At 38.5% G+C, this 21,902-nt stretch overlaps 1 protein-coding gene across 1 annotated transcript in view; it reads right to left on the bottom strand.

Moving 5' to 3' along the window:
- The window catches only part of LOC103621813 (transducin-like enhancer protein 4), a 96,575-nt gene that overhangs the window by 66,806 nt on the left and 7,867 nt on the right, over positions 1-21,902 (bottom strand). The window contains exon 3 of the mRNA XM_017743320.1: positions 1,032-1,094. Coding sequence (XP_017598809.1) covers positions 1,032-1,094 — 63 coding nt within the window. The remainder of the gene's footprint in view (positions 1-1,031; positions 1,095-21,902) is intronic.

The following is a 21,902-nucleotide window of genomic DNA, read 5'->3' on the forward strand; positions in this document are numbered from 1 at the left end:
GCTCATTAACTGAACAGCAACATGGAGCACACAGCCTCTTGTTTGCAGCCGGCTGAGCAGCTCTCTTGAAAAGCACTGGCATTTTATGCAACAAGTGAAAAGCCAGGAGAAATAGTCACATCATGTTCTCAGGCATGACGTTTTACACATGCAATACACAAAAAGACACCTTCCAGTTTTGACTTCACAGCTTCACATATTGTATTGAAATGAAACCATGTGCTAAATTGATGAACACTAACCTGTGCAAACAGACCCCAGCCTCCAGTCCCTTTCCTTCAGAGGGGTGAACAAGGGAAGCCATTATGCACCTGTGGCTTCTTTTCACGAACCACACTTCTTTTTTACTTCACACACACCCGTTGCTCGGAAGCTCCCTCATTAGCTCCCGTCAACTCCCCCAAATCCCAGTGCCTCTTAAATTATCTACAATGCACTCACAATAATACCAGCAAATCATAATTTGGAGAAAATTAATGCTTAGGGAAATTAGCTCACAGTGAGTTTCAATTTTCTGTTTATATTCCCCAAATACACAAAAACATAGAAAGATTTAAGGTAGTAAGTAATCTGGGATGCAGAGAGAAAAAAGGCAAAATAAAAGCTGTGTTTCTATGCCTGCTGTGTTGAACACCACTATTCATGTACCAAAACAGAAGTTTCTGCCCAACTTTAATGTTCATTGCCAAGGATGTAGCACAAATTATGCCTTTCTAGCATTTTTTGCAAGCTGTCTTTTGAGACTCACAAAATCATAATTTCAAGATAAACTACATCATACATTAAAGAAAAATATTTAAACTGTAGTTTTGCTTTGACATTACAACACATTCCATTTCATAAATATATTTAAATGGTATTACAATAGGCTTGAAGAAGATAATGAAGTTACAGTGATAACAGCACAGTGGAAAGTCATCTACAAGTGCCAAGAGATTCATAAGGAAACAGTCTCAACACAAAGTCCCACTTTCGTAAGAGATATGATGAGGCAATCGTTTAGATCAGAAGCAGTACAAATGACTACCTACCTCTTGGGACAGGAAGGGAATGACTTGTGCACATATAGCATTCAGCCTCTTGACAATTTCTGCCTGAAAGCCACAAGAAAAACAAAGTTCAATTACATAAATTCTCAAATGAGACTGTCACCCATGAACCCTAAAGAGACATTTGCTTGGTTTTTTTCAACTCTGGCCATCCTCTGGCCAAGAAATATTCTCAAAATAACAAAAGTGTTTGCACACAGATTCAAAAATACTTAGGAGGCTAGTAATTTCTGGCTAAAACCTTATCCTAAAAAAATCCACTGTTTAGAACTGACAAAAAGAGTAGTTAATTTTGATTACACAATCACAGGAATTTAAAGAACAAAATCTTCAGGAGATGTAACAAAAAAGGTAACAAAATTCTGTGTATCAAACTGAACTCTCTCCTACGATGCAAAAGGAAGGATCATTTCAAATTATAGCAATGCCACTGTAAGCAAAGGGAACAAATACACCATTTATTTGTAACAGTGCATATCATGGGAACATTAGGCTTGTAATATACAACCTTAGTGATAATCATTTGACCATGTATTTCAGAAAGGAATACTGCAGTCTTGTAACACACTTCTGCTGTTGTCTATTCTACTGGTTAGTAATAGTTACTTTCGTGTGGCAACTGTAATCACAAATTAATAATATACAATATTTTATTTTCATACCAGAGATCAATTCTTATTCTGTGTATTTAATATGAAAATCTCAATAGAGACAGAGGAGATTTGGCTAGATAACACAAGAATTACAGCTCCAGAAGCAGAGTATTTAAAGCCACACAGACTTTCCTACAATAAATCATAACTTTCTTACAATAAATTCTAACCAGGATCAGTTCCTCATTTACGATAGGACAGAACACTTTTCCTCCCACAAAGTCATAAATCATGTGATAAAGACATACTACCACGCAATTTAGCCTTCCTTCTTTTAACAGCAAACCTTCCAGCCTTTTTGGTATGCTGTCTTTTAAATGGCAAACACTTAGAAAAGAATCTATAGATCAGAAAGGCTCAGAAGTAGCAGCAAAAAGTCAGAAGTTCATATGAAATAAATCTGGGTTCAAGGAATATTACAGTTAGCTACATAACCAGCAGACATGGTTTGCAAGAGGTAAGAGTACATGTGAAACTAACTCTGCCCCCTTGTGCATACTGGGTGATACATACAAGTTAATACACACTATTTTGCAATGCAACTTCATTTCTCTGAAATCCATCTAGATTCCCATATGCCATTTATATAGCAATTTCTGTGTTAAACTGTCCTTGTATCTCCTCACTGGTCTTCACTGTTTATGCAAGTCCTTGTCTCATTAAATTTATGCCTTTTAATAATTTTTTTGTATTTGTCTACTACATCTTTTCTATTTATTCAGCAACATAGGTATCTTATAGGACACTTCAGAATATGTTCTGTTCAGCAAAAAGCTAAATTATCCACAAATTTCAAATGCATTTATAAAATCAGATATCCCACACTGTAAAACTTAAATATTCCTTTAAGCAGACAGCATCCACTACATTAGTTGACAAGGAAATTTATTAACTGCTTGTTACACAGGCAGCACAGGGAGTGACAAGTTGTGTGCAGCTAAGCTTCAGCCAGAAAGGCTGTACAATCCAATACAGCATTACTTGAGAAACAGTATTTGACTGTAGTACAAGGCACAGCTGTAAAGTACCTGTTCTTAGTGGTTCCAGCACCATTAATCAAGTAATTTCCAAATTTTGGGTTCCAGCCACACTGCTATTTTTTTTTGGAGAAATCTCCTGAGTGCCTTAAAGCCAGAGAGAAAACTACACATTTTATTCTTCAAGGCTTTTCCACATGAGCACAAAATTCCAAAGGGCCCCTGTCCTGACATAAGCTGAGGCCAGCCTCACCTGCCGTTTAACACACATATGTGCCTTCATAAAAAAAAAGGCACATTGTGCTTTCTTCTGATGCAAAACAACTCCTCTCCATCTTTAAAGGGCCTGTCACAACCTTCCCCTGCATAGCTCTAGGGAGTAGCCTTTGGAAAACCACTCTTCTACCTCAGCTGGATACCTTTAGTGCACTGCTAAGGAACTGAGAACAAAACCAGCTCAAAGTGCCATGCAGGAGCTCAGCATCTAATTTTAAAAGGCTTGTTGATTCATAGATTTTAAGGCCAGAAAGGACTGTTACAACTGTCTTATCTGACCTCCTGGGTAACACAGGCTATAAAACTTCACTGGTTTCCCCATCAAACCTGTAAATTACCGTTCAGCTAGGATACAGCTTAGTCAACAAAAATAATTTTATTCTATTCACTTTGAGGCATTTCTTCTCAAGTAAGGTACTCAACCATAGATATTTCAAGTTATTTCAATTATGATGTTTCTCTTTTGATCACTTCTCTCCCCCCTCCCCAACAGAAGTGTCTCTCTTCTACTGCTCTTCTGGCCAAAAAGTGGCTGAAACATATTTGCTCAGTATTTATAAAAAAATCCACCTCTGGCAGATTCTGAACCTGGGAAACGTTCAGCTAAAAAGAGTTTTCCAAAAAGTTGTAAGTAACTGAAAACAGGTGACTGAATATGAACAGCTACACGACTGCAATAATCTCTTGGTATCAATCCCACCGGAGTGCAGAACAACAACTCCTTTCATGCTGTATACAGGGAAGTGAGCTGATGGAGAAAGCATCCAGCTCAGCCTATGGAGAAGAAAGAGCTAAAACAGCTTCAAGTGATGTCTAAACATTCCCCAGCAGCACTTCTATGCTAGACCAGTCACAACAAAGCCAAAAAGCCCTTACTATACTAAAGTGTTTGCATTTTTTCCCTTATTAAAAGTCTTTACTTTCCCTAACAAAGAGCATCCCCAGTTGCATGGTTGTGAATAAAGTTACCTTTTATCATCTTCCACACTCAAGCAGCAAGGAAACAGCCCAGCTGAGCAGCAGCAGACTGCAGAGACACAGCATGACTGAGGCATGGAGTGCCTACCTTTGGAGACCACAGGCAGTCCGACGGCATGAAGGAAAACACTGTGTATGGACACAAGATAGGTACACATTCTGTACCAAGGAAAGTCTCAAAACAGACACTTTCACACAGTAAATATGAAGTACACTCTGTCTCAACACTGCAACTGTTTCTCCAACTAACTGCAGGAGATAATGCCACAGCCGCAGGCTTGACTGTCTTCCACAAAACATACAAGAGAAAGGAGTTAGCTGCCAGAAGCTAGTTGAGTGGGTTTCTTGCAATGCTGCCCTGAAGCTTGAAGGTGTAGGTACTGATGCCATAGGTTAGCGTCTCAGTAGACCTATTCCTAGTATCCCTGGAGGAAGCCTGGAAACTCATTCTTCTTTGCCTAAGGTACAGACTCTGTCACAAGGTAAAGCACAACTCTGTATTTCTACACTCACACGCATTTTTAAAACCCTACATTTGAACAACAGTTTAGGATTTCTTTTTATCTGCTAGGCATCAGGTCAATGGGTTTTTCACAATCAGTGTAAATGCCAGGAGAAGGAAAAAGTATGATTTCATAAAATCAGGCATCCAGTTCCTCACATGGAAAGCCAAAGTTGCCTCGGAAACATGGCTGCTTTCACAGTCATCTAATTTTACCTCTTTTGTCCCATGGGACCAGGCTTTAGAGAGGCTTCATTTATTTACAGGCCCTTCCACTGGGCTTCAGTTATCAGCCAATAATGCTGTGGACACACACTCTTCTAATGGCCTATGTTTTGAAACCAAGTCTAATCCGATGGCACAGTGCCCAAACTCCTCTTCCAGCATAGCCATTAAAGGATGTAGGTTATTGCTGTTGTCACCATTGATATTTGTCATTGTAGTGTAATTAGGGCCCTAAAATGATGCATTACAGCCCTTGGCACAGCTTCTATTAAAATCTTTTCTTCTGCTCACTGAACTGCGACCTGCTTTCTGATGAACAACAGACAGACAGCTTTAGGGTGAGGAACAGATTCATCAAAGTAGTATTTTCCAGCTCTGGAAATAAAATAAAATAAATAAATAAACGAGTAAGAGGGCAACCTAAAAAGAAAAACACAAGGGGGGTAAAGGGGGAAGGAAAGCAAACAGAGTGCTTGAATTTCATCTGACCACTTGAAATTCTGATTTCATCTAATGAATCTTTCTTAGGACAATATATTCCCAGCCTGTGAATCACATGGTTAATCAGGGCTCTAATCTGCTATCCATCAACCTATGCCAGCACTGTAAATTCCAATCACATTTATAGGTTATGTGGGTCATGCATCCCCGAACAACTACGTTCACAGATATCCTGCGTAAACTGGCATGGATTCTGAAATGCTGTTGTTAGTGTTACTGAATGTTATAATACTATTCAGAGCTTTATGAAAGCTCCTGATAAACAACTGCTAAATTATTGCTTGTGGATACAGCGTGAGGCTCTGAAATAGCATTAATGGCCCAATAAAAGGGTGACTGCTCATGCCAAAATATAAAAAAGATAGCTTTTGCTGCCACAGTTTGTCAAATCTGTTAACAAACTCAGATGCTTCTATTTCTCCTTTCCCTGAACACAAAAGATGCTTGGTTTTGCATAAAAACACACCAACATAGAACCAGAAAAGATGAAGGAAAGGCAGAAAGGAAAGGCTTGGGCTAGAATCGCCTTTTTGCTTGTGTAATGCAAGCTTGTATTGTTTGCCTCCTTTGGGAGACACCTACAAGACACTGTTTTAAAAGTTTTGATCTCTTTTCATAGCCACTTACATGACATCATTTTCAAAAAGAGAAAGATTAAATATTTATTAACTACAATGTTAACTTTTTTCTTTTTGTCTGAGTATAAAGAGATGATAATAAAATCACTGTGCCAGAATCTGATCCCAGTAAAGATACGAAGACCAGTATCAGTTAATAGTCCGTCAGCATTGCTGCAGAGATACAACACAAGAGCAAAAGCTTAGGTTTCTGATTCAGACAAAATCTTTTTGACCTGATGGTTAAATGGTACTTTATTTCCTAAAAACACCCAAAAAACTGACACCTTAAGTTCACAAGTGCCTATAAAGCATTCTGAAAAATGTTCAAAGATAAGCCTGGAGACAAGACTATGCCTTAAGTCACATGAGGTGACCCAGTCTATGAAGGGGCCTCAGTAATGCTGCTCCTTGGACTACAATCATGGCTCCACAGCTATCAGCTGTAGGTAAAGAGGAGCACATGATGGACCATTAGACTCCTAAATCCCTTTCAGGATGGCAACATAGTGGTTTAATTCAATTTACCCCTGACACACACAGCTAAAATAGGACATAAGCACTCTGTTAAATATGTTCAAGTGCCTTAATTAGCATTTTAGCATATGTCCAAATTCTTAGAACTGATGGAGATTAAAAAAGAAACAAGAGCCATATAAACGCTCATATAAACTCATATAAAATAAGATATTAAAGTATTCAGAAATGTTCTAACAGATAGGCAGTTTTAAAAATATCTATTTGCACTCCCTTTTTCCTGGAAAAAAAACCCATAAATGATTCTGTGGAAAAAAGAAAATTGGGATTTTATTTATAGCACATAAACTTTGGGAAAATACTTCCACTATATTTCACAAAGTTCCATGGTTATTACAATTATAAAAAATTGCTGGTGAAGAATTACCACTGGAGGCTCTAGGTTTGTCAGTGGAATAGAAACAAAACTACTATATATGTATTGTTGAAATAAACCAGAATAATAAAACATTATCGGGAAACCCATTTCAGCAGCCAGTAGGAAGAAGAATATATGCAATTACGCTTTCAGAAAAATAATCTGAAACAACTGTTATTTCAGGTTTAATTTGTTCTACACAATGCAGCCTTTGCCAAAAAGATCAATCTAGTTTATTAAGTGCTTACCAAGAACACATGCACACACCCTAAACAAGCATTTCACAAATTAGTGAGAACAAAAAAACATTATTACACTGTATGAAACATATCATGATTCCGAATAAAGCAAGCAAAAAAGCTAATCTTGGTATTTCACAGAAAATTAACTCTTCATTCATAAAGAAGAATGTGTTTTGTTTTAATCACAGACTTTTGTCTGGAAGTGCTTACTCCAGTTCTACAGAACTGGAGGAAATACTGCAAGCTTTGAATATCAAATTTCTCTTCAGCCCTGAAGGAATGGTGTTTGGAAACCAAGACACAAAGAGCCTAGTCTTATAGTCAAAGCAAGTGGATGGAAAAGACCTTCTTACCTTCTGTGTTAAGAAGGATACTAATCAAAAAAGATCTTCACTAAGCCAGTTGCTGTTTAGGAGATACAATCTGAGCAATGCACATAGTTGAATATAACCACCACCACCAGACAGACAAATAATCACAGGTACCATTCTCCACCTCACTTTCATACCAACTTTTTTACAAACATCCCAGCTAAGTTCCTAAAGTGCTGTAACTTTCCCTCTGCAAGTTAATTTAGTGTTTTGTAAGTTAATTCAGCTGTCTGTTTTGCACAAAATACTACAAACAGCAGCATAAGCAATAAACTGGAGTGGCAGACTTCTCAAAATCAATTTTCTAATGTACACATGACTCTGTGGGCTGCTGAAGTGAATTGATAAGACACAGCTTTTATTTAATGTCTTAGGAATCACATGGAGCTGAACTGAGCAGGAAAGGATACATACTGAATCATTCATGATTAGGACAATAAAAAGCAAGTCAAGTAGGGTGACATACAAACATGCATCAAGCCTGTCACCTGATGAAGTCAATGTTATTTTGTTAATACCAACTTACATCAGCAAGTAGGGGAACAGAAATGCACAGCCTGGATATTACCAAAGTTCTTCAGTTGCTCAGGCAGCCACCAAGCCGCATCCTGCCCTGCCCTGACACTGTGTACTTGCAGAGCATCCAGAAGAAAAGGCTGAAAGTGGAACTTGAAATGACAAAGACTGGTTTCAATTTCCCTTCCTCAAAGGCAGCAGGAAACACTTGCTGAAAAATCAGACAGAAATCAGTAAAAGGACACTGCCACGGGAAATGCTGTTTCCATCAGTAGAGCTTTGAAGTCCTCTTTAAGGTATTATGCCTTTGCTTACAAGCAATCCTCAGCATTTCACAGTAATACTTTTTTTGTGAAATATGTCCTCATTACACAGGAATGAGAAGTTTACACCACTCTCTACCAATTGAAGGATGTGACTTCACAGTTTAAAAAAAATACAGAAAAAAAAACATTTTAAGCTTATAGACCTACGGTATCACACTAAGGCAGCTTCAGTTCAGAGTTCAGTACTTTGCATCTGTCTTCTAGCTGCAATTAGGTCAGAAATTCCCATTTTAATCTTTCCCATAACTGCTGAAAGACAGCAGCACATGCACGATCTCTTACTACTCAATTTCTGCCCTTACACACTCTGCCAAAGAGTCTGACCACAGTTCTGCACCTGCTGGAAATAGCACAAGCCAGTCTGAGCTTGTCCTTGTAGCTGTATGCATACATTGGTTTTAGTGTCCAGTTTTAATTTAGTTGGAGGACGAAAAGTCTCCTATTTATTTATTTCCATCACAAGTTCATTTATACTTTGGTTCACAGGGGTGACAGGAGAACTAGTCAGAAAGGAATACTGCAGATCAGTAGTTTCAATGTTACATCATGAAAAATTAAACAACAATAAAAAAAAAGATTGAGAGATTAAAAACCTGTTCCCAGTAAGCTTATGTTTAACTTGAGGTGGTGGCCTTAACTGCCCTGAAAAAATATTAAGGGGGCAAGACTTCATGGAAAAGATGAAAATATCTAGCATTTTAATTTAAAAGAAACCACGCTTTTAAAATGTACATATATTGTGCTTACGAAAGAGGGTTCTGATTTTTTTAATAAAAATGTTACCATAAAATAAACACCCAAATAATTTTCCCACTACAAAACAGAACTGTCAATGTCCACTCCTGATCCTTGCCAGAACTTCACTTTCGCCTGCAAATACATATAAAGGAAGACTCAGAAACAGCTATAGGTACCTGTTATCCTACATCTACTCTCTATATTATGGCTACATTGCTTACTCTGGAGCAGCATGCTTTAAATGTTAATCACTTAGAAGCTGATATGCTACTAGAGTTGAGAACTGTGAAGATTGTGACAGATTTCCAGTTACACCTAAAAAGTTACACTTTTCAGCCTCAATACTTGCAGAAAGCACTGCAACCAGTGGCACCAGACAAAGGTCTGCCAAGAAAGAAAATTAAGTTTCTCCAGCAAGTATTGTGCTGCTACAGGTTTTAATGAACTACATAAAACCAATCAATAAACTGATAAAAGCTGCAATCAGAAGTCACCCATAAAAACAAGAAATACAATGTGACTGCTGAACTCAACTTTATTTTCTTCCAAATTCATCTGGAAGCCAGGAACCAGTCCTTCTGCATCAGGAACAAGACTACTACTTCTCTTCTGCCTTCGGTTTCCTTTGTTTACCTGCCTCAGCCCTGCAGGTTATGAAAGGTGGACCCCGTAGTTTGTCTGATTCATTGACAGTCACACTTGATTGTGTTTGCTTCCAGGAAAGAAAATACTAGGAACAAATACACTGATCTATTTGGTGGATTTGTTAATTCCTTTTACAAGAATTCTCAGAGTGCTTGAAAACTCTGTCGTGTTTCACCTTCAATCATTCTTCTTCTTACCCAGCAATTTCACAATACATTGCAAATAGCAATCAATTAGCTCAAGAAACAAAAGATAAAAGGTATTTTTTTAAAGGAAACATCATTTTAACTCGTTTTCCATTTTAACTACCCTGTTGTACCATGAAAATGAGCAACACTCAGATGCAATTTCTGCAGATGAACACAACAGATTTTAGTATTTGAAATAATAGACAAAAATACTGCCCCTTTTAAGCCAATACAGAACAGCACAATTTTAACAACATCCCTGAAAGAGATGAAAGAACAGTGCACTGGGTTCTGTGGCAATGATAAAATCAAGCTTCAATTTTGAATCCTTGCAAAGACAGAAATTCAAACAAGGCATGTTACTATCTCACATTTTAAACCAAGGGAAGTATGATACCTGCTAATTCTTTCTCAAGATAAAGAAATGTTTCATACTGTATCAAGTCCCAGTTGCTGGAACAGAGCGATCATCTGAGAAGCAGAATACACTCAGGACACCTTTCTCCTTTTCTGATCTAAAGAGTTTTTTGTTTGTTAAATCAACACTCTACAAGTGAAAGTTTACTAAAATACTAAGTGTATAAGTAGGACACATTTTCTTTTACTCCAAATTTAAATGGAAGTTTCAACTTCAGGTGTTGGCTCATGATTTCCTCATGCTTGAAATGGCAACAATGAAAGAACTAGTAATTTAATCCTTTAACATGTGAATACCTAACAAGTGGTAGAAACACATCTAAAATAATCAGATAGTTTACAATTCTCTTTTTAGCCTTCCTAAGAAGACAACTTTGCAAAGCAAATGCTAAGACATTTGTAAGAGATATGTTCACAGAAATTCCCTTGTCCAAGACAGTTGGATACACTAAGTACATCTCGATGTTCAATTCATTTGAATGGCATTCCCCCAGTAAAACTCCTACCACAACAGACAGAATCTGAGTCAAGCAACACCAAATAGCATCTACCTTTAAATTATATCAGCATTATTGAAATTTTCAAATACTCTTCATCTAAAAGGGATTTCAATATAAAATAACTTTTTGTAGAAAAGCAAAGTTTAAGAAAATGCCATAAAAAGCAGAACAGGAGGAATGAAGCAAGAAGAACTCTCTGGTTAGGAAATGTAGATTTCATGGAACCTTTTTCAATGTGCAACTCCTGTGTGATCGCACTTTATGGAGAGCTACTATGAACCGCGTTAATTTCAGACAAATGCTCAAGACACGCCATATGCTAAATGTGCTTTTCATCATACTACACCTACAAACTCTAATAAAAACATCTAGAACATGGAAAACACATCAAATGTAAGCAGATATAAGGGGTAACTCTCCAAACAGATTAACCATGTGATCAAAGTTCTCCTTAAACATGTTCATATCAAAAGAGGCATCAGTCAGAACAAGATTCCTTCACGAAGTTGTACCAGTTTCACACCCAGGATCCCCTACTATAAAGATGTCTGGGCCAGAAACATCATTTACGCACTCACCAATTACGATGTACCTGCTCTTGAGATAGAGAGAAGGCTTTCACTGTTACTTCACGTGCACTTTAAATTGGCATAAGAACAGGCACAGAAAAGGTTCTCCCTTAATCCAGCTACTCTTGCTTGCCCCATCCTTCTGTTAATAGCATTTTTGTGGGCATGTGCTGAACTAAGCAATGAATTTATCCACATTAAAGCAGAGCCCACTTCCAAATGAAATTCTTTTTTTGAAATACAAACACCATCCCAGACCCAGTTTACCATGGGGTTGACCCAAATACAGAATGACCCCTTTCATTACCACTGCCATCTTCTGCCTGGCTTGAAGTGCACAGGAAACTGCAGTCCTAAACACACAAAATCTCCAAGATGAGACTTTTTCTGAACACTCCTTTGAGTCAGAAAACAAGAGCACAGTTAAGAGAGTAGACCACGCAGCAGCATTTCTGTCAAGCTGCTCAGAGATACCAGTAGTTCTCTGGGCAAGGTAAGGCACCTTGTTTCATCTCCTCCACTACCCTGTTTCACCTCCTCCACTACACTGCAGCCAAGTCATACTGGTATCAATCATATCCTAAACTTTTCACCTCTCAGGCTAGTATCATGATTGGTTTAGCTTTAAGTTCCCACTAGCCTTTACAGCCACCTGTTAGATCTCTGGTAAATCAAATCACCAACACCCAACTGCTAAAATCCTAAGGCATCAGCACAGTGAATTCAATGCAATAAATAAACAAAAACTTGTGTAAATTAGTGGTAGACATACCAAGACAGTACTGGTCAAATGAAGAAATTAAATGCTGTGGTCAAAACTGTGAAGAAAAACCCACACTCACAAAACAAAGTATGTTCCTTCAGTTATAGCAGACAGGATGAGAGACAGCAAAACCACATTTCTGTGCCCAGTTTGTTGTGGATTTAATGAATTTCTGGCTTTTTGCCATGGAGTAATTCTATGGTTTACCAAAATGCAGTCTCTGGGCTTGTTAATTTCATATTTAGCTTGCTAGGTCTGTAATCTTGCCACTCTTTTAATCAAAAAGGTTTCAGGCAAGCATTTACATGAAAAATACTCATTCAAATCCTAACATTTTTACCCACAAAAATACACAGAGGTTGGATATATTCTGGTTTATGAAAATCTGTTTTGCACAAGCTATGATAATTATTCCTTTTTGTAATAGCAGTTTCCCATGACAATTTGAGACTTAGTTGTGCTATTCTGTTTGCACTAGAAATTTGCCAGAAATACAAGAAGGAAACCTTAAAATTACAGAACTACCTACTGACTGTTTGCAAACCTGCTAGTGTAAAATCATTATCTGTTTTTCATAAAGGCAACTGAGAAAGCTGGGAGGAGTAGGGTGGAAAATAGGTTTGATGACAAGTGGATAGCATAGACTGTGTTTCCTTTGTGTGAGCTTCAGTGAAAATGACAGAATAAGTTGGAAAATCCTATACTTCAATATAAAGTGAAAGCAGTTTAAAATTACTGATTTATTTATTGAAATAAGTCCATTTTCACTACTATAACACACAAAGTGTGAGTGAAAGCAAAGGAAAGAGAAATGAGAAAACATTTATTTTTTATGCCACCAACAAGGGAGGCAATTGCTTTTACCACCACAAGTATAACTTCTGCTCATGAACACAAAACCAAAGCTGCCTTAAACTAGCTACAGAATAGCCCAAGAAGCTGGATAAATAATCAGAACAGTAAAACCTTGCCAACTCCTCAGTTATTAGGACCTGAGCAAGTCTGTTCAACAGCAGCTAAAGCACACCTGTGCGTACTTCAGTCATACTCTTGAATACCATCCACATGCACCAAACACCACTTTATCTTAACTCTGTACCTGTAAACAAAGTCTTGAAAACAGATGCCATTTTTCTGCAGTCTAAAGCAATACAGAATTACTCTCAATATCTACTGCAGAACCTGTGTAGGGCTCATTTGACACGGTTGTAAATCAGACTTTCTCCAGCTCTATTGACTAACCTAGACTGTACACTAAGAGATATTATAGTTTTGTTAAATTCATAGCTGTTCTGCATCCAAAGTTTACTACCATCTGAGGGAGGTTAACCACAATAGGTAGAAGCAAACAGATGCTCGAATACAGAAAGTGACCTGCTTTACCACATAAATTCCACTGCTTCACGAAAGTGGAAAAGCAGAGCAGTGTTTCAGTGGAGAGACCCAGATACCAAACCTTTCTTTTATATTATGCTGAAGAGAGTCCTTAGACTAGTACTTCTTTTCAAAAAGACAAACTTGTAAAAGTGTAGGGTATTCACATACTAAGGAGTGATGATTCACTCAAAGCTGTGATCCTTACTACTGATATGAAGTTGGTTTGCCTAATCTTTTGACATCTCACATTGTCATTACCTTCCTTCCTTCAACTTTGCAGCAAATAAATCAAGAAAGAGCCTTGAGGAATTCATTGTCTAGTGGGCAGGTAAAAATGCAATTGTGGTTAAAAAGAGACTGGGAAACTAGCTACTTGAGAGCTACACCAAGAGCCTGCCTCAGAGTAATTCTGCATAGTTCCACATAGAACCACCCAGCACAGAAAAGTGTTTTCAGACCCTGTATTTTCCCCTAAGTTTACAATGGAATTGCTTGTACCAGAGAACCAAGACCCCACAGTGCTGCAACCACTGCATGTACATTGTAAAGGTTTGGACACACAGGTGGCACGAATACTACCACACGGTAAGAAATTTTGTTTCAGTTTTCCCCTGGTAAAAAAAGTAGTATTACCCCATTGTCCAAATGGAGGACAGAGGCTGAGAAGATAGACTACCACAGGCAAACTTCCTCAATACAAATCAAAGCATTGACTGCATTACCACTGAAAGGTACATTACTGGAACCTGTTAATTGCAGCTGGGATGGAAAATAGCAGAATTCACATGGGAAACAAAAGGAGGACAAAACTGTCTTGGGAAAGAGCACTCTGCCCCAAGCATACCGCCCTATTAAATAAACACAGCCACTTCTAAGTGACTTCCATTTAATAGCATCTCACCTCCCATTTTTTAACACACTGCTCCCGAAACAATCCCCTGTGGTAAACGCTATACCACAGGAAACGGTATTACTTCCACTTCCTAGACAGAGATCTGAAGCAGTGAAATCCACAGGTGAAGTCTCCAAAAGATATGTAATGGGATTTTTAAAAATGTCTTAGCAGACTAGACATGTAATTCAGCAGAAAGTCAGCAACAGACAAATACTCATGAGAATTTTCTAGAATACCTAAGCACATGAGGCTTCTACCCTTACTTATAGCTATGCAAATGTAGCTTTGCATCCTAAAAAAACCACAGCACATCACCAGAAAAATCCCAAAATACAGTCTTCAGCCCCTTGTCTCCTCAGTCAGGAATGACACAGCGACTAAGTCACCAAAACTGCATACGAGTTTCCATCTTCAGGACTGAAGCTACCCACTAACCCTACTGAGTCTTTGGCTTAACAACATCAAATTCTTTGTCAACCAGCTCACAACTCATACCTGCAGAAATCTTGTCCCTGCAACTCCCACAACTCAGTGCTTCTCCAGCCATGTTCCCCACAGAGCTGAGAATCTCTGCCAGCATTATTCACACATAAAATACAGCAGGAACACATTAAAAAGAAGAGTGGATATCAGACAGACTTCTGTGTAACAGCTTAGTGGTTAAAGAGTTTAATCAGACCATTATATACAGTACTTCAATTCTTTCTTCACTTCTCCTTCCCCCTCTAATAGGTTTCTGTGAAAAGTGGAAATACTCCCAATTCTTCCCCTGGAGAAGGAAAGTCTCTTTCCAGTCCCTCTTAGAATAAACGTACATGAAAAAATAGCACAGGCTAAACCACATAAATAGGTTTTGGGCAGGGACTGTAATCCAGTACAACTCATCCAGCTGACCAGAGCCTTTCCAGGGGGAACAGCACAGCATGCATTTCTCCTCTTTCAGCTTAACTGGACCATTAAGGATCTCACACAAACCAGCAAGTTTTCTCCTGGGTATACTAGTCATTTTCCTGGTAGAGAAGAAACATGGGTCTTTCTAGCAGACAAAAACCCAGCAGAACTAAGAGGAATCAAGAGTGCTGCCTTCTGCAGCTTTTTTGTTTAAGAAAAATCCCTACTATGCTTATGTTTTGATGTAAAGACTAGGCACCACTCTTTGAAAAGTGATTCAGAAACTACCAAGCCAAGGCAGCATGTCCTTGCAGCACCAACTTTGGTGATTTCAAGCGACGAGAGATTTGAGACACTCCTGCAAGCTCAACATTCCCCTACGAGGTACCCTCCATATGTACTAGATGTCTTTGGTACCGTGCTGAGTCACTTAACTTACACTACATACCTCAAGCATTTGTCTGCCCTCATTCAGCCAGCCCTGCAGCCCAGTGGTGCAAAAGTGCCCACAGCATTGTTCCTATCTTGCTGCAGAGAGCAGTCACAGTCGCTTATCCAAAGTCTCATGGGAATCCCTTGACAGCGTAGTCCATAACTTGCACTCAATTCCCTCCAAGCCCCTGGCAGCTGCATCTCATCCACCTGCAAGCTTTCTGCTTTGCTTTACATTAATACACAGAGGCATTTCCTGTGTCTACAGGTTTTCAGGCCCTTCAGGTTCTGTCACAGGCTTAAAAAAATAACCCTCTTGACCCTTAATGCAGTGCATACTTACAGCTGCATTTTTCTTTCAAAATGTTTAAACTAAGATTATCCCAGCATCCTTTCACCTACACAAAGACGTGTTAAAAATGAAGGCTTTAGATGAAATACACACCTGAGTTCCAAGCAGAAAAAGAGAGCTAACAGCAACCAAACAAAGGACAGAAGATAATTCCCTATATTCACAAGGCCTCTATGTCCATTTGACTGAAAGCACATTTGAAAAAAAAATTGCATATGCAAAGAAGCTATTTATTTGTATCTGCAAAGAAAAGCCTTATGTCTTTCCATGGAAAAAGGTTCTTTAGGTGTATAATAGCAAGGCTGCTAATGTTAGCTTTAAAAGCATCTTGTATACATGCTTGAAAATTCGTCCTCAAACAGAAACCTACAACCTCAGAAAGAAAAAAGCAACCACATGTATGCTCATGGGAGCCCTCTTCTTGTACGATCTTGTGGGGTTGTTGCTTTTTACATCTCAATAGACACAATCAAACCTAAGAACAAGAACAGTTTTCATCTTTGGTAGATTGTGGATTTAGAAAAAATTTCAGAAACAAACCATGCCCCAGAAATTTCCAGGATGTCACAGGCACACAATTGTAAGACTTCTTCTTCTGCTGCCAACAAGTGAAACAGGGTGCATTTTTTGGTGTCACCTCTGTAGAGATAAACCAGGGAACTTTGTGGGGGAAGAAAACTAAATGCCTTGTAGATATAAATGGCAAATATTCTTCTCATGTCCTTCACATTCAAGACACATTATTAGCTTTGTTTTCCTTAACAGCCATCTCTAGAAGAAACTGGAAGCAGAGAGATGCAAAGGAAGCAGGGTATCACTTCTGAATAAATTAAACCAAGAACTTCTACACAATTTACTTTTCAAGAATAAATACAAAAAAAGTAACTCTGACATAAAAAGTCCTTTGACATTTGGATGAAGTTGCCAAGAATATTTCTTTAATACAGAAAATAAGCAGGAAACCCTCATCAAAGCTTGATTTTGCTGTTGATGTTGTAGATATTGTTTAGGACAAGACAGAAAGAAAACATACATCTTGCCACCAGAAATTAGGAATTACTGATAAAAACTGTAAATAAGCAACATTTGCAGAAAACTGCAACAGCTCTCTGCAATTAGGACAGAAAGTCTACGGGTCAAATTGAGTATAAGAATGCACAATCTATCCTTTGTTAACACACTGAGACAAGCATACAGGGAGTGTTTTATGCCCAAAGTCTTTCAAACCTTGTGTTATTCAAGACTGTGGATGTGTACTTCCAGAAGAGGCACCTACTTTGTATTTATTGACATGCCCTATAAAATTACAGAAAGCCGACATTAGTGGTGGTGTAGCCTCTCTTTTACACATCAGCACAGTGACATCTTTCAAAGAGATGAAAGTGGATGGCTCTCATATGGAGAGAATAGTACTGCAGGGAAGTAGGAGATGTGAGAAGAAAACCAATTAAACAGCTTCCTCCAAACATTCCTTTTTCTTTGCCTCCTCCCTCAAACAAAAAAATCCAGTGAAAGTGTTTTGGCCAGCTTTGGCCTTATTCTCTTTTTCTTTTCTTCTCCAAATGTTATCGCAAGACCTGACTCCACTACTTCCAACTTCTATCTCCAAAAAAAATTAACAGAAGAGCAGACAGGAGGACAACTCAAGTATCTGCAGTGTTATATCTCCTGGTAACCTCTGGGGCATAAGGAAAAAGAAAATTCCATAGCAGTTAAGGCACTGCTGGACCTTGTTACACAGTGAACACGCGTTTGGAAAGTCCTCTTCCTTCCACAGCAAACACATATTAGTTCAACATTCTGTGATTCTCTAGAATCTCTCATCTCATAATGGATGTTAACAAACTAAATCTTAGATCACGTCCCATCACGTATGTATCACCACCATTTCAGTGAGAGACAGAGGCACAGAAATGTTACGAGACTTTCACAAAGGGCTGCAGAGCTCATAAACTTGCAGTCAGAGAAATTCCAGAGGGTAATTTGTCACACGCCCTAAATTATAAATACCCTTTTCCCTGGATCTGAGGCAAGCCAGCCCCTGGATAAGCATCAACAGGTATCTAGAGCAGGAAACAGAACAGACAGCAACACTGACTTTTCTCTGCAGATCCATAGTGCTTCATGAAGGATGAGTACTGAACTCCTGCCTCCTGCAGCCACCATAAAAATCCAGTGGAGACCCACATACGACTCCAAAACCACAACACAGTTTGGCTCAGCTGCAGGACTCAAATGTCCACACTGAATCCATGCTGCCACTGCCTTCTTGGCTCTCAAGCAGCAAGATGGTGGCTTGTCCACTTCAAATCCAACACAGGATCTCCCAGGGCAGACAGGTGAAAACACATGGACAAGCACTGTCAGACACAAGTGTGCTCCCTACCCCAAGCCTTAGCTATGCTGCACTACAGTTATTCTGTCTCCTTTGCACTTACTAATAGCGAAGTGTAATAGGAAAACAGCACTGTATTTTCAAAGAGAAGTTGAGAATCATTTCAGGTATGAGGCATGGCTGAGAACTTCTTATTCACCCCTGTAAAAGGGTAGAAACGGGGAAAAGTGTCTGTCCGAGAGAAAAACTTTGGTCAAAGATTGCTCTATTTTCCAACTGGTTTTAAGAAAGAACATTTGAATTGCATGATAAATAGGAGAATTTGGTTTACCAGCACATATAAGTTACTGAGAAAGAGATACTAACCAGATATCCAAATACTTTAATCTGGAAATGCCATTGTCTATCTCATTATAAGGAATGTGCAAAAATGAAGATTCACCCCTCCTGCCAAGAAGCAAAGAGACTTGAGAAAGAAAAAGTGTGATCAAAATGCTTTCTCTTCCTTAACCCCCAGCCAAAAGCTCACTCAAGTTTGCCTTATGAATAATTTTAAATAATATTGTCAAGTTACCATGGTAAACGACAGCTTCAGCCATGGAGCAACTGTCAGTAACATCCTGTAATCCTGACTTTGCCACCTCTGAGGTCTGTGCACCATCATGCAAGCACTCTTCCAGCCTCTACAAGGATCTCACCACTGTGCCAGCTCAGCGGGCTTCAAGTTACCCGCTCCTCCTTCATCCCCAGATGAGCCTGTAACCCCATGAGCACCCCTGAGTTCTGAGGAAACCCATTGCCTTGAGGACACAACAGATACAGGCTAGACCCTTGTGCTGTTGTTCGTGGTTTTAAAAATGTCAGTGCTAAATTCCATAAGCATTGCTGTCACTGCCTACGAGTACCACAATATTTTATTAAGTATTTGCACAGAAGCATGTATTGGCCTTGCTCTCTTTGGATTTGTTGATTTAGGGTTCAAAGTCAGAAAAGACAAGGGGATAAGACCATGTTTGCTCCCCAAAGTACTCTTCTGCTATAGTATATCTGCACCACGGGCTACAGCTGTAATTGAAACCCAGGTGATGTCTCAGCAGCAGCTTCATCATGCCTTCTCTATGGTGTTACTCCATCACCAGCTACTCAGTCCTAGGGCAATCACTTCTTTCTGGGGTAAGCCAGAACAGGGTCAGAGGGGATTTTTCTCATTTGCAAAGTCTCCAAACAGCCAAACCACATACATAAAGAGACAGAGTAACATAAAAGAGGTTTACTATACTTAAGATGGAGGAAATAACAGCATTTTCAAAAATTAAATGCTCTCAGTAGTCATACAGAACATGCACACAGTACATAATACTTACCAAACAAAATCTTGTGGCAGGGCCTAGTGTTATGCAGATTCTTTATTACATGAAGGGGACAAATTTTTACTTCTTCTCAATTGTGAGATGTTCTGCCAAGGTTTTATAAGCAAACAGAAGAAAAAAGAAAAGCACACATTCTCATTGCCAATGTTTCACATCCCAAATATAACAGTGAAAAGTTTTTCTCCTTTGAAGAATTTGAATCTCATGCAGCAAATGTCAAAAACTTCTGGCTGTGTAAGATTATGCAGAGAAGCTATTTAAATAGACCAAAAGAGAGAGGCCAACTTAGAAGATCGCCACTCAAAATTATGTTCTCTGTTTCCTCTCCTTCTAACACATTAAGAACTGTCACCACTGTATCCCTGCCACCTTATGACACAAAAACTTAACAAGCAATTCCAGAAAGACTCTGTATATATTTTCAGTTTGGTATTACTTTTCCTTAGAAGAGTACACCTCGCACATTTTCTGAGAGCAGGAAATTATGACAAAAAATTTTCAGCTGTATCTCATACTCAGCTCCATTGGCTTTACCCTGAATCTTGGTATGTTTTACTCCTGACTTGCAAAAAAAAATAACAATTATTGAAGAACACCAGAGAAAAATCTAAGAAGCATGAGACAAGAACAGTTTGACAGCTTAAAATCAGAATGGAAGTAAAAAGAACTCTAAACTTTTTATGTTTATCTCATGATTAATTTTTAGCCAATCTCATGATATTCAAGTGACTGGCATGATTTAACATTTGGAGTTGGCAATACAGCATACCATACAACTACATAACCATAAAGAGACCAGTTCAAGTTTACTATGGGAACTATAACTTTGACTTGCCTGACATTTGCACATTTAAGTGTCTTAGCCATAACACCAGTGTTTAGTATCACACCATTATGTACCTGTCCTGGGCTAAGAAAGATGGGGTTTTTTGTCTAAATCCTATCCATACAGGCACGAAATCACTATTTAGACTTCTATTTATTATTTGTGACATATTTCAGTTATATTTAAAAGCTTTTATTTTAAAAAAAAAATTATGGACACTTGCTTTTGGCATTATGCCAAAAAAAATTTCTGCTATGCTGAACTACAGAGTTTGTGCTGCCATCAAGCCAAAAAACTCAGAGAAGAACTACTTGAAGTAGAATCACAGAACAGATTGGGTTAGAAGAGACCATAAAGTTCACTAGTTCCACTCTCCCTGCCATAGGCAGAGACACCTTCCACTATGTACCACTGGAACTGTAAAATTATTATCTTGAACCAAGACAAAACCTATAGAAATACAGATAAACAGAAAGACAAATAGGTATTCTTAAAACCATTTCATACTTTTGCATTTTAAAATGAAGAATAATTTTTAATTTGTACATTCAATTTCTGACATAGAACAGCATTTCTTGACTATAGATAGGTTCAGCTTGAAGACACACTTTTGTTGCCTGTTAGTTAACACAAGCATCAGCTTATATAGCCCATGTTTCACATTACCATCTTTGTTCTGCTCCCGCTGCACCTTGTGGCTAAACAGGTTTTCTGAAAGTCACTGGCAGGATGTACACAATCTGCAGACCACAAACGTACCTTTTTTAACAATTATAATTCCACTGTTCACAAACTGACCCACAATTTTGATAAGCCAAATTCTCTATTACGTCCATAAACAGCAGATGACAATTATCCATAAAAGAAAGAAAAAAAAAGTAAGGTCAAATTGATAACACTGAATTCTCCATGTCTGACAGCCTTGATGTTAAAATTTGTTCACCACTTTTAATGCACCAAGTCTATGGTATTCAATGTGACTGACCAGTGTGAGCACACCCTTCACATTTTGTAATATAAATCAAAATCAGATTCTTAAGGAGCTTACAATGACAATTATTTCACATGCCCGAATCCTTATATTTGAAGCTACTTCCTTAACTGAGACAAGCAGCCAAACACTTTTAAACCAGCTTTACAATCAGCCCTGCAGTCTTAATTCTACTTTCTTAATGTCTATTTTGCACACTGAAAGAGGTCCTCTAGGGAAACTGGTAATGAGATCAGCGAGTGTATAACTAAAACCTGCACCACAGTGCACATACACAATGGGGCCGGATCAAGTTTACACAAATGCTGTAAAGCCTGGGCACCCCAGCAAAGCAATACTTCACTTTGAAACATATCTGCTAATTAACGTTTTCTTCCTGTGCTGAATGACTGCAGCACTTCTTTTTTGCCCCTAAAAGGATGGTAAATCTCACTGCACAAAACGGTGCAAAAGCTATATACAAAACAGTGACATAACTTGTCTCT

The sequence above is a fragment of the Corvus brachyrhynchos genome, unplaced genomic scaffold, assembly GCF_000691975.1.
Source record: "Corvus brachyrhynchos isolate BGI_N302 unplaced genomic scaffold, ASM69197v1 scaffold399, whole genome shotgun sequence".
NCBI classification, from domain to species: domain Eukaryota; kingdom Metazoa; phylum Chordata; class Aves; order Passeriformes; family Corvidae; genus Corvus; species Corvus brachyrhynchos.